Source organism: Theobroma umbraticum, unplaced genomic scaffold (genome assembly GCF_002168275.2).
Source record: "Theobroma umbraticum cultivar Fairchild unplaced genomic scaffold, ASM216827v3 scaffold_44.0, whole genome shotgun sequence".
Classification (NCBI taxonomy): domain Eukaryota; kingdom Viridiplantae; phylum Streptophyta; class Magnoliopsida; order Malvales; family Malvaceae; genus Theobroma; species Theobroma umbraticum.
Window position 1 is genome coordinate 7,766,667 of NW_018397255.1, and position 13,131 is coordinate 7,779,797.

A 13,131-nucleotide genomic window follows, 5' to 3' on the forward strand; every position below is an offset into this window, starting at 1 on the left:
ATTTGGTTTACCACAGCATATTTTCAAAGTGTTATTAAAAATATTTTTAATAACATTTTTTTATACTTTTTATAATATTTTTGCTGATATGAACACATGCATTATATAAATTTTTAGCAGCATTATAAATAAAATATTACTATAAAGAGTGCATACACTAATTAAGACGTACATTTTTATATTGCTACTAAATATGAAAAAAGTGAAATTAGAAATTTAAATAGCTACACTTTTTAGATTTCATTACACAAAAAGATATATTAGTTAAAGAAGTGTAATTAAATCTCAATTTTGTTGTAGCTATCTCTTAAGAAAATCAAATAAAAATTAATTTTGAAAATAAAAACCTATAATTGATAAAATTTAATGAAAAAAATTAATAATATATAAAAAGTTAAATAAAAATATTGTCTGCATATAAAATTTTATCACCATTTTATTGAACGGTAAAATCTCTGTTATAATATTTAATAAAAATACATACTTAAATAAAATACCAAGTCATCGAGCTCAGTGTTTAAAGAGCATCTTGTCTAGCTCGGTATTTAAGAGAAAGGGGATTCAAATCTTATTTTTTAAGTAAAGGATCATGCACTAATTAATGAATTAAATATTCGGATATATGAAGATTATAATTATGACTAATAAAATCTCTAAGAGTAAATTGTACCATTTGTTTGAGAATTTTTTGAGGTGTTTCATTTTCTTTGGTTATCATAGAATAATTATTTTTTCACTTTTGACTTTTTCAATATGTTCAAATCTATTTATTTATGAACTCACCATTAAATTATGAACAAAATATAACACGTAATGCTTAATTGAACATACATGTGGTTTTTGTTGAACAAACATCTTAGTTATTGAAGCTTACAAGCCATGTAAATATCACAATTATTTAAATTATTAAATGATTCAATGGAATTAAGCTTCTAATTCTTGATATAGCAAAATTTTAAATTTTATTAGGAACAATTTACTTCAATAAAAACTTCAATGTTAATAAAGAAATAAATAGATAAAAAATAGTTAACATTTAATTTTATAATAATATATTAATTAAGAAACTTTTACTTTAATAAGAAATTCAATTGTTAGCAAGGAAATAAAATAAAAATTAGTCAGCACTTTAATTTAATAAAAAAATAATTAATTAAGGATGACTTAATAAATTATTAGTATATAAATGTTATTCACTATTTACATTTTTGAAAAATATACTTTTTAATATAAATAGATAGAATATATGCATATATCTTGTATAGATAAATATATACACTTGATATTTGTATTACATTGATAAATAATGTTATTTTTTCAATAAATATTGAATCAAAATAAGAGTTAGAAATCTTCAATCAACTTAAAATTTGACAATAACTCCATAAAATAAAAAGAAAACCTTAAATGATGACGTTTATGATATGATATTTGTGGACTTTAAAAACCTTAAAATATGTTAAATTTTTGGAGGGTTTAATGTCTATATTTATCACGATTGTGGAATTATGTTTAAGTTTAAAAAGAAAAAAAAAGTGCACGATCAGGCATTTAATTCATTTTACGTATTTACTGGCGATATTTATGGAAGTATTAAACACGCAATGGTCCCTTTTTTCTTGTCTAATGGACATGAGCTGTCCTTAAGGGGTCCGAGGATAGCTACTGAAAACTAGTGAACAAATATTTCAAACGAAGGCAGCCCGAACCCATGCTCAAGTCAAGTCTTGAAATAGGACAGCACAATTAATTTAACCTCACCGTCAAGTTAGGTTCACAGAAATAGACACGTTTCGTTTTGTACTATATTAATTCTTCTACGCTTGTCTCTGTCCAGTGTCTATTCCCTCTTCGGCCCTTCCTTTCTTTCTCCACCCCATCCTCCTAAACCAGTCACAAAATATAATAATTAATTCTCATTACCCTACAAATTGTTATGCCATTTTTCGTTGCGACTGCACCTTCTGCTTTTAAAAATATACACTGTTATACTTTTGCTATATTGCATACGTTCGGAGGAAGAAAAGCACAAAAAAAAAAAGTAAAAGTAAAAAAGTAGATAAAAGAAAACGAAAATGGTACGAAATAATATTTTCTTATTCCTATTGGGGAGAAAAAGTGGAGAATAAAGAGGCAAGTAGAATAAATTGTACACAAAATAATTAATTTTAATTGAATGAAAGTTTATTTTGGCTCTCTTTGCTTGTATAAAAAGATTAAGTTTTCGAAACGTGAAATGGGGCAAATTTCCAAATGTAATTATTACTGTTTTTTTTTTAAAAAATTCCGTCCATTCTCTTATTCTCTTACAAAAAACAAATTAATTAGAAAATATGGAAAGAAAGAAAAACAAATTGAATGTTTAAATTATAAAATAGAAGAAAGTCATAAAAAATTAATCATAATTAAATTATTTTTTTTTAATGATTTTCATTTCTCCTTGCTCTTCATCAGACAAAGTCAAGTCTTCGGAAAGATAGAAGACAATTGCGAAAATGAAATGACTTGAGCATATGAGCATTTAGCTCTCCTTTCTTCCAACACCAACAAGTGAATATATATTAAGCTCTTGAAAGAGGATCACATCACAATTGTCACGTCGAACGTTACGGAGAGGGCAGTTGTTGGTTGCCTGATTTCATGTCTAGTTGAGACAAAGAGGTTAATTGAGTAAGTTATACATACTAAGAACGGGACTAACCCCTTTTATACGATACACGAGTCTACGAATAATAAATCAATAGTAATGAAGGAGATTTATATATTTTTTAAATATAACATTTAATGTATGATCATGACGTTTCATCTAATTATCTTGTCTTATTAAATGTCTTCTAAACATAGTTGTCGTCTAACTACAATCACAGTCGAAGACTTACAAGCTCAAGTCTTCTCCATGTAGTATTTGGCTACATGCTTTCAACAATTTATCGTCATTTTCTCATAATTATTAATACCTTTGTCTTCTCTTTCTTAAAACTCTCAAATTCTTTTCTCTCACTCTTTTCACTTGCATTTCATTTCCATTTATATTTTTTTTAATTTTTGGAATTAGAAATTCAGATCTGAAATCAAATTTCTTTTTGCAATAAAAAAGTTTTACTATTTTTTTCAACTTTGTTTTCCTTTTTATTTTTCTTTCTTTACTTGATCCATTTCTCGTTATGCAATTTTGGTCCTTTCATTCCACTCTCAGATACACCTATATATTTTATGGTCAACGAATTCTAACTATGTTAGCTTTTTTTTTTCTTAAATAAAGGTTTTGTTCTATCTTGAAATTGGTTCACAAAAGTGCACATAAGATCTAATTCTTTTAATTTAAAATTATAAAATTCTTTCCTTTTCTCTCTATATTGATTGGTTCATCTCTATAAGCACCAGTTCCGGTACATTATGGTGAAAAAGCCGAAGCAATTTGTTTCTTTTATTTACATAGATTTTTTTTATTTCGTATTATATTTATGCTCATAAGTTGGATAAGTTATTCACATAGATTTTTTTATCTCATATTATATTATAAAATAGATATGTTTAATAAATTTCTGTAGATAAAAAAAGATTATACTCCATATACTATTATTTTTTTAAAAAAACTATTCAGATCCTTTAACATGCCCAAAAAAGGTGCATGTTGAATATATTTTAACTTTTTGATGTATGACAAGTATAAATAAATTGTTAAATTTTAATCTTTATTTGTTAATAATGAAATTTTAATTTGAACATCAGATTAATTTGAATTTTTAAGCGTATGTCAAGTACAAGTAAATTGTTAAATTCAATTATTTAAATATTAATTTTATACAAAATTATAAAACGGTGTAAAAATAATTGATTTTACCCAAATGCAACTTATCCCTTCTTACATATAACAGCCAGCAGGCCAAGATGATTTTGTAAAATTAACCTCTTTCAATCCATTTGGCCTATTTTAATTGTTGATGATAATGGACGAAAATAACTCACAAGCACAGGACATGAGTAATTGTTCAACATTTCTTTGCAGTTGAAATCAAATTCTCTGAAATATAAAGTAATTTTAGCAGAGAAAGAAATAAACAAATATAAAGGATAATTTGTCACAAAGTTTCTATGTGATACCTCCAAAAATTTGGATAAAACTTAGATAAAGTTTTTAAGTCAACTATGTTAGGATTTCTCACTCCAACAAATTTGGTTTACGACAGCATATTTTCAAAAAGTATTATTAAAAATATTTTTAATAACATTTTTTTATACTTTTTAGAATATTTTTGCTGATATGAATACATGCACTATATAAATTTTTTACAGCATTGCAAATAAAATATTATTATAAAGATTGCATACACTAATTAAGATGTACATTTTTATATTACTCCTAAATATAAAAAAAGTAAAATTAAAAATTTAAATAGCTACACTTTTTAGATTTCATTACACAAAAAGATATATTAGTTAAAGAAGTGTAATTAAATCTCAATTTTATTGTAGTTATTTCTAAAGAAAATAAATAAAAATTAATTTTGAAATAAAAATCAATAATCCATAAAATTTAATGAGAAAAGCAATAATATATAAAAAGTTAAATGAAAACATTGTCTGCATATAAAATTTTATCACCATTTATTGAACGGTAAAATCTCTGTTATAATATTTAATAAAAATACATACTTAAATAAAATACCAAGTCCTCTATCTCGGTGATTAAAGAGCATCTTGTCCATTTCTTGCAAGTGTTATTTTTTATTTTGTTTTGTCTTGTTGAGATAGGAGCAGGAGTGCCAACGATGGTCTGACTTTCCCTATTTTTGCTCATGGGCGTCTTTCCTTCTGCTGAGGTCTTCTGTTGTTTTTTTTTTTTATCAGGCCGTTGTTTTTTGTAATAATCAGTTTGAATTTTTGCTTTTAATTTTTTTATTTAATCATTTTTAAAAGAATCTTCATGAACTTGATTTAAAGAATTTTCTCTAAATCTTGTCCCAAAACTTAAAGAAGATAAGGATAAGATACATATCAATATTATTTATAGATTTTTTTTCTTAATAAATAAAGGTAAATTTTACGAAAGAAAAATCGGTATGAACTTTAGCTAAAAGTAGCAAACAAGAAATAAACCAACAAAAGTAAGCTGTAACTCAACGGGAAATACTAGTGAATCAAGTATGATCCATAGAGAGAAAACGAAGTGTGTATCAATACTAAAGAATAAAATGATCGATTCCTAGAAGGATCCGGAGAAAGACAAATGAAAATGAAAAGGAAATGGTTTTTAAATTACCTAGAATTATACGGTTTGAGTGGATCATACAGTTTTATGCTAACAAATTTTGAGAAAGTGGAAAACAAATAATTGAATACGCATGTTTTAACCAGATAGTTGACAAGCACACACATCAATATATGTCCAACTTCTAAGCATTGTAGAAAGTTTCTGATTTAAAGCTTTCCCAAGTAGGTGCAAAGGAGTAGCCACGTACTATTCCACGAACAGCCCACATCTGAATATGTCACTTTAAAGATTCTATCAATTATTCTCAATGCCTTCCAGCCAAAAAAAATCCCTATTTATAAATGTCTAATTGTTCATCCGCCAATACACAGCCCATATCAACAAAAACCCATAACAGTTAGGATGCCCTTGCCACTTAAAGTCCTGTTCTTCCTCAACCTAGTTTTAGTTTCTTCTTTCCACTTCATTGCTTCTTCAATATCTGCAACAGCTCCTGTAGGAGTGACGGAAGTAGAGGCACTTCTACTATGGAAGGCCAGTCTTGACAAGCAAAGTCAAGCCACCTTGTCTTCTTGGGTCGGAACCAGGGCCTGCACTTGGGTAGGGATTCGTTGTTGTTCGTTTGGGAGCATCACTCATCTAAACCTTTCCTCCTCAGGGTTGAACGCCACCTAGAAGGTTTGAACTTCTCCTTTTTCCAACCTTACTCATATTGATCTTAGCAGTAATCACTCTATGGAAGTATTCCTTCATAGGAAATTTAAAAACTTATCTTTCTTACCTTTATAGCAACAAACTCTCTGGTTCCATTCCTCAAGAAATTGGGTTGTTAAGATCTCTTTCTGATCTTAGATTGTCTTACAACAATTTCACAGGTTCAATTCCAACTCCAATAGGAAATTTGATAAATTTATCTGTTCTTTACCTTAGCAAAAATAAACTCTCTGGTCTCATTCCGCATGAAATTGGATTGTTAAATCACTTTCTGATCTTAGTTATCTTACAATAATTTCACAGGTCCATCCACTTCAATAGGAAATTTGGTAACTTATCCATTCTTTATCTTAACAATAATAAACTCTCTGGTCCATTCCTCAAGAAATTGGGTTGTTAAAATCTCTTTCAGACCTTCAATTGTCTGACAACAATTTCAAGGGTTCTATCCCAATTCCATAGGAAATTTGACAAACTTAACCATTCTTTACCTTTACAACAAACAACTCTCTGGTTCCATTCCTCAAGAAATTGGGTTGTTAAAATCTCTTTCAGCCTTATTGTCTAACAATTTCAAGTTTCATCCCAGTTCATAGGAAATTTGACAAACTTACCATTCTTTTCTTTACAACAACAAAAATCTCTTGGTTCCATTCCTCAAGAAATTGGGTTGTTAAAATCTCTTTCAGACCTTGATTTGTCTGACAACAATTTCAAGGGTTCTATCCCAGTTTCCATAGGAAATTTGACAAACTTAACCATTCTTTACCTTTACAACAACAAACTCTCTGGTTCCATTCCTCAAGAAATTGGGTTGTTAAAATCTCTTTCTAAGCTTGCATTGTCTAACAATAGTTTCACAGGTTCAATCCCAGCTTCAATAGGAAATTTGACAAACTTATCCATTCTTTTTCTTTACAACAACAAACTCTCTGGTTCCATTCCTCAAGAAATTGGGTTGTTAAAATCTCTTTCAGACCTTCAATTGTCTGACAGCAATTTCAAGGGTTCTATCCCAGTTTCCATAGGAAATTTGACAAACTTAACCATTCTTTACTTTTACAACAACAAACTCTCTGGTTCCATTCCTCAAGAAATTGGGTTGTTAAAATCTCTTTCAGACCTTAGATTATCTTACAACAATTTCACAGGTTCAATTCCAACTCCAATAGGAAATTTGATAAATTTATCTGTTCTTTACCTTAGCAAAAATAAACTCTCTGGTCTCATTCCGCATGAATTGGGTTGTTAAAATCTCTTTCAGACCTTGATTTGTCTGACAACAATTTCAAGGGTTCTATCCCAGTTTTCATAGGAAAATTTGACAAACTTAACCATTCTTCACCTTTTCAACAACAAACTCTTTGGTTCCATTCCCGAAGAAATTGGGTTGTTAAGATCTCTACAAACACTTTCCTTGTCGGAAAATCAACTAACTGGTGCTCTTCCCCGTTCTATAGGAAATTTAAGTAATTTGTCTTTTCTTAAACTTTTGAGCAACAAATTGTCGGGTTCATTACCTCAAGAGATGGAGAACTTAACAAATTTGAAAGCCTTAGTGTTACAGTACAACAATTTCATTGGCTCTTTACCACAGAATATCTGTCGAGGTAAATTGCTTGAAAACCTCACTGCTTCAGACAACAGGTTCACAGGTTCGATCCCCAAAAGTTTAAGAAATTGCACCAGCTTATTTAGAGTCAGGCTCGAAGGTAATCAACTAACCGGAAACATATCAGAAAACTTCGGCATATACCCCAAGCTGTATTATATTGATTTGAGTGGTAATCAATTGTACGGTGAGCTTACATGGAAATGGGGGGAATGTCGTAATTTGATAGCCATGAAAATCGCCAACAACAATATTTCTGGTAAGATACCACCCGATCTTGGAAAGATAGCAAAATTACAGAGACTTGACCTTTCTTTCAATCATCTCACTGGTGAAATTCCAAAGGAATTGGGAAGGTTGACATTGCTGATGGATCTTTCGCTGGAAAATAACCAGATATTGGGGAACATTTTTCCTGTAATCGGAATGCTACATGATCTCCAAACTCTAAATCTAGCAGCAAACAACTTAAGTGGATCACTTTCCAAGGAGATTAGAAACTGTTTAAAACTTCAATTCTTGAATCTGAGCTTGAACAGGTTTGCTGGAACCATTCCTTTAGAAATTGGTGATTTACACGCTCTAGAAAATATTGATCTGAGTCAAAATTTGTTGACTGGAGAGATGCCGCCACAGCTTGGAAACTTGCGGATGTTGGAAACCATAAATCTTTCGCACAACATGCTCTTTGGTTCCATTCCATCAACTTTTGAAAATGGTTTGTCGGGCTTGATAACTGTAAATGTGTCCTTCAATCAATTGGAAGGTCCTATTCCAAACATCAAAGCTTTTTGTGAGGCTTCATGTTTTGCACTTCAAAGGAATCAAGGGTTGTGCGGCAACACTACATGTTTGAAGACCTGTGTTCCTATTTCAAGCAGAAAAGGCCTCATTTCGCTAATGATACCCCTTTTGGGTAGCCCACTTTTGTTGCTTATCTTGATCACAGGTCTCTTCGCTCTGTGCCGAAGACGTAAAAATAAAAATAAGACGTCAGAGGAGAACTGCGAGCATATGATTGAAATGTTGGGCGATTTTGGGAAAAGATTCTATCAAGATATCATCAAAGCAACGGATGAATTCAACTCCAATTATTGCATTGGGACAGGAGGACACGGAAACGTTTACAAAGCTGTGTTATCATCCGGTCAGGTGGTTGCTGTGAAAAAGCTTCACCTCTCAAAAAGTGGTGAGCTGACCAACGTGAACGCTTTTGAAAGAGAGGTTGTTGCCTTGACAAATATACGACATCGAAATATTGTGAAGCTACATGGCTTTTGTCCACATGTAAAACACTCTTTCTTGGTTTATGAGTTTATTGAAAAGGGAAGCTTGCGAGTGATGCTAAACGATGAGAACCAAGCAATGGAATTGGATTGGGTCAAGAGGCTGAATGTTGTTAAAGGGGTGGCCAATGCTCTGTCCTATATGCACCATGATTGCTCACCTCCCATAATTCACCGCGACATTTCTAGCAACAACGTTCTCCTGGATTCAGAATTTGAAGCTCATGTCTCTGATTTTGGCACAGCTAGATTTTTAAAGCCTAATTCTTCCAGCTTAACCTCCTTTGCAGTTGCAGGAACCTTGGGATATATAGCTCCGGGTATGCATCTTTCTCTCCATTTCTCTTTATATGTATAATTGATTTATACACATATTTTTTAATAGAAATCATTCTTTAAATCTTCATGTTTAAGAGAGTTATTACTTTGCAGAGCTGGCTTACACGACAAAAGTGAATGAGAAATGTGACGTTTACAGCTTTGGCGTGCTAACGCTTGAAATAATGAGAGGCAACCATCCTGGGGATCTCATCTTGGCCCTATTTTCATCGTCGTCATCATCATTGGCGTCATCCTCATCCTCATCGCCGATCACTCCGCACACATTGCTGAGTGATGTGCTAGACCAACGCCTCCGACCTCCAAGAAGTCATTTTGCAGAAGGTGTGGTCTATACTGTACAACTAGCATTTGCATGTTTGCATGCTAATCCACAAAATCGGCCAACCATGCAAAATATTTCTTCTGCACTTGCAACTCAATGGCCTCCACTTTCCAAGCCATTCTCCTTGATAGAATTGGGAGAGCTCATTGCTCACTGAAGCTTCCAATGACTAGGCCTTTCATGAAATCTTAGTCACTGTGTACCTTTCTGCTGATCTCTTTCTTGTTTGGTTTGATTTCCATGTAATCTGCTTTTCTGCAAATGAAACGAGAAATGAAACGAGAAATGAAACTTGTAGGTTTTCTTCATTTTTACTAATATTTGTTAGTTTATTTATAGACTCATTTAGTTATGCTCATTAATATAAACCTATCTTAAATAAACTCATTTAGTTATGCTCATTAATATAACCCTATCTTTTGCTATGCTACAGTATTTTTATAAGCTTTCAACATTCTAGCCCACAGAACAAAACACAGGAGGCAAGGTTGGACAAGTAATTAAGAAGTCCTTCACATTACCTTCATTTATGCCTAGAGAGATGAAATTATATGCACATGTAAGAATACTGATGTAAGAAGTTGCAATTATTTGTGCTACAATTACTTATTAGTTAATATTGGACTTTATTTCACCTAAATAATGGGGAGGGTTAGTCCTAAGGAAAGTTCTGAAAAGGCTAAAGTCTTTCAACAGTTCTTGATTCCCAACTATTTTATCCAAATTCTGCTTTTAGTCCCCAAAGCGCATTTGCAGCTTTTACAAAAGCTACAGTTTTTTTTCCCAAAATCTCATACGATCCAACTTCAATTTTTCGGAGGAAATTCATGTTCTATTACAACTCTCTAGACTTGTTAATTCGTTTGGTTTGGCACCTAAATTAATGATCTGGATCGCGTTGCTGAATGCTGATTGTCCTATCCTTCCAAGATGAGAAGAAAATTTCCAAAGACATTCAAATAAATGATACAGACAGGGTACCACTTGTCCACCTCTGAGAAGCCTTTCAGGGCTTCGTTCAATATAGAGGTATAGATATCCAAATCTTACAATGTTTTTTTGCTAAATCAACATCCAGTGGCTAACTGGTATCAAAGCTTTCAAGGGCACCTTTGACCCCCAAGTTTTAACTGACTCAGATTCAAGAGTCAAACACATACAATGTAGTACAAAAAAGGGCTAAATAAATCAACAGTACGTGGAATGTTAAAAAAGGAAAAACAAAAAGCTACGCCAAATAACATCTTAATATATCCCAATTATAACTCTACTGTAAAAATTTAGAACCAGGGTCTTAAAATGCAAGGAGTTCTATATCAAACAATTAGCATACTTTTTCGGTCAGAGAAAGGGCTTTTGCTTCGGAAAAATCAACCAGGTTCTCCATAAAGCAATCATACATGAAGTATCTAAAGCAAAGATATTCATATGCCTCTCCATAACCACGTGTTCTTTAGGTCATCCGGTGGCGTGATTAGAATTGGTTTTTGATACATGTCTGGGCATGTATAATTTTATTTTCCACACTTCAGGTAAGGCAAGTGAGGTAAGGTTAGCATCATTGGTGATATGGTATTCTTCTTGCGTGATAGCGAAAGGGCAATAATGAAGGTAATTGTTCATAAATAAAGCCATGTAGGTATGGAAAAGATTCTCAGAAATTTCAGTGTCAATTCTTAAACAACTAAAATTATTAGAAAGGCAGAACAGAACGGTATAACATCATTAACAATATTAGTTACAAACCTATGCCCTTGTTCAGCAGAATCTGGTCTTTTCAGCAAAATTTGTCAGAAAATATTTATGATGAAACAAGTTCAGATCCCTCCTTCCCCCTTGGACTCATTCAAATGTAGCAAAATAAAAACTATGAGATTAATCTGAACAATACCTAAAACAATTAAAATCATTTCCAGTTCTATGGGAAGAATAGGGACAAAAATTCCTTTCCAATGCTGAAATCAGAGTAATCCATTCTCAAGAAACATTTAAAGAAAAAATAATATTGAGAACAAGAGAGCATAACAGCAAAGGCACAAAATAGCCATTAAATCACATGATTCTGTGTTCACAACAAATTAAGTATCTTCAGTTTTGTACTTGCTAAGTAGTTAAATTCATACTACTTCGATATCTCAGACGTGCATGGCAATCAGTGAACCAAGTCACATTTTGAATTTATGGCAAAAATTATGACTTCTATTCCCCACATCTCTTTTGACTAGAATTCTGCCAGATTTCAGGTTAGCAATAAGTTATTATATAAACAAAAATAGAAGTAAACCATGGAATACCAATAAGCTCAATGCATGTAAACTGGGAATAGAAATTAAAAATACCTCAGGCTTGAATCTCATTAGCTGACCACATAATTTATCAATCCTTGGTGCAGTTGAATCTACTTGCTCATGGTTGATGACAAGAAAAAGTTCCAAAAAATGGATCCTGTCGACATGAAAGCTACACGGGCTTGAAGAGGGACCACCCTGTCGACCCACCAAATAGATTGCACAAGCATGTTAAAATAACACAATAAAAGCACCCAATCACTTAACAACTAGGCACTAGCTATTTTCAGACAATGTTTGGGGTTTGCGCCAAAGATATATTATCAAAAATGGAATGTCAAAATAACCAATGAAAACATAAGATTTATAAGAAGTCAATAGAACACAAGTAAGATGAAAGAGAAAGAAATAGGTTAGAGGGAAAGAAACACAGAAATACGCAGAAAGGAGGACGAAATGGAGAATCAGAATTAGAGGTTGAAAAGAAGAGAGAAAACAAAAAGGTGAAAATCCAATACCAACAACTCAATATCCCAATAATCCATGATCTAAAAGCTATTTGTAAAATAAAATAGCATAAGAAATATGAAAATCAAAACTTCTTGTTTTGACATTGGAGTTGTTCACATACTAAACAAATTTCCCCCACCATGATTCAGTGCCAACCAGAATAAATAGATAATACTTATAAAGAAAGATTTACCAAAAGTTCAACACGCTGACAGGGATCCAAAACCTAAATCCTGCATAAGAATCAAAGATAAAAATCAAATTACACGAAAGCAAGATATTTTTATCAGGCCAATATGCATTTTGCTTCAAAAGAGGTTTTACCATAAAATAGTGTCGGGAGAGCATCCTTCTGATATTTATTTGGGAGCTGTGAGAGCTTCCCTAGCCATAAATTGTTCCATGCAAAGACAACAGCAATCACACAAGGACCAAGCACTATCTGGTTTAATAAAACCTGCAAGAACTAAATATCATAACGTTTTGTCCTAATTGAGTTGCTTTCTAACCTTTTGAATCCATATGAAAGCTAAACAATCAAATCAAAAGAAATATACCTTCAGCATTAGGTTTTGTGCTGTCTGATGTGGCAAATAATGATCCAGATACTTATACCATGCATATGAACCAGGGCCATAGAAAAGAAACCCATAAGAAGTCATCCGCAAGGCACGAAGCCAATCATGGTGTGAAACGATGCTTGACATGACATCCTACGATGGACACTATGTTAAATACAAATTAAAACTGTCAAATGCAATAGCAATACTCAAGTCATTATAATAGACAAGCATCTGAACAAGATGCACGAGTTTTGTCAAAAATAAGAAAATTTAAAAAAA

The 13,131-nt window shown here is 31.9% G+C and overlaps 2 protein-coding genes across 4 annotated transcripts in view; one reads left to right on the plus strand and one right to left on the minus strand.

Moving 5' to 3' along the window:
- Nucleotides 1-5,592: 5,592 nt before the first annotated feature.
- On the plus strand, nucleotides 5,593-10,642 carry LOC110409183 (uncharacterized). Its single transcript, XM_089785747.1, has 4 exons — nucleotides 5,593-5,881; nucleotides 6,519-7,121; nucleotides 7,245-9,147; nucleotides 9,260-10,642. The coding sequence occupies exons 1-4, from the start codon at nucleotides 5,618-5,620 to the stop codon at nucleotides 9,646-9,648; spliced, it is 3,159 nt and encodes a 1,052-aa protein (XP_089641873.1). The 5' UTR covers nucleotides 5,593-5,617; the 3' UTR covers nucleotides 9,649-10,642.
- A 765-nt stretch (nucleotides 10,643-11,407) lies between these two features.
- Nucleotides 11,408-13,131, minus strand: part of LOC110409188 (Peroxisomal membrane 22 kDa (Mpv17/PMP22) family protein) — a 3,956-nt gene continuing 2,232 nt past the window's right edge. The window contains exons 2-6 of one of the 3 annotated variants that reach the window (XM_021418458.2): nucleotides 12,847-13,002; nucleotides 12,614-12,731; nucleotides 12,483-12,522; nucleotides 11,831-11,977; nucleotides 11,408-11,720 (exon numbers count right to left, since the gene is read on the minus strand). In XM_021418458.2, the coding sequence (XP_021274133.1) occupies nucleotides 11,890-11,977; nucleotides 12,483-12,522; nucleotides 12,614-12,731; nucleotides 12,847-13,002 (402 nt within the window). In that variant the 3' untranslated portion in view covers nucleotides 11,408-11,720; nucleotides 11,831-11,889. Of the gene's footprint in view, nucleotides 11,721-11,830; nucleotides 11,978-12,482; nucleotides 12,523-12,613; nucleotides 12,756-12,846; nucleotides 13,003-13,131 lie in introns of all 3 variants that reach the window. The other 2 variants (XM_021418456.2, XM_021418457.2) reach the window with 2 other exon arrangements.

Excerpts from the sequence above, each read along its gene's own strand:
- LOC110409183 (XM_089785747.1), top strand. The coding sequence starts at position 5,618 with ATGCCCTTGCCACTTAAAGTCCTGTTCTTCCTCAACCTAGTTTTAGTT. Across the intron at positions 7,122-7,244 it reads GAAATTTGATAAATTTATCT|GAAAATTTGACAAACTTAAC; the intron begins GTTCTTTACCTT and ends CAGTTTTCATAG. Across the intron at positions 9,148-9,259 it reads CTTGGGATATATAGCTCCGG|AGCTGGCTTACACGACAAAA; the intron begins GTATGCATCTTT and ends ATTACTTTGCAG.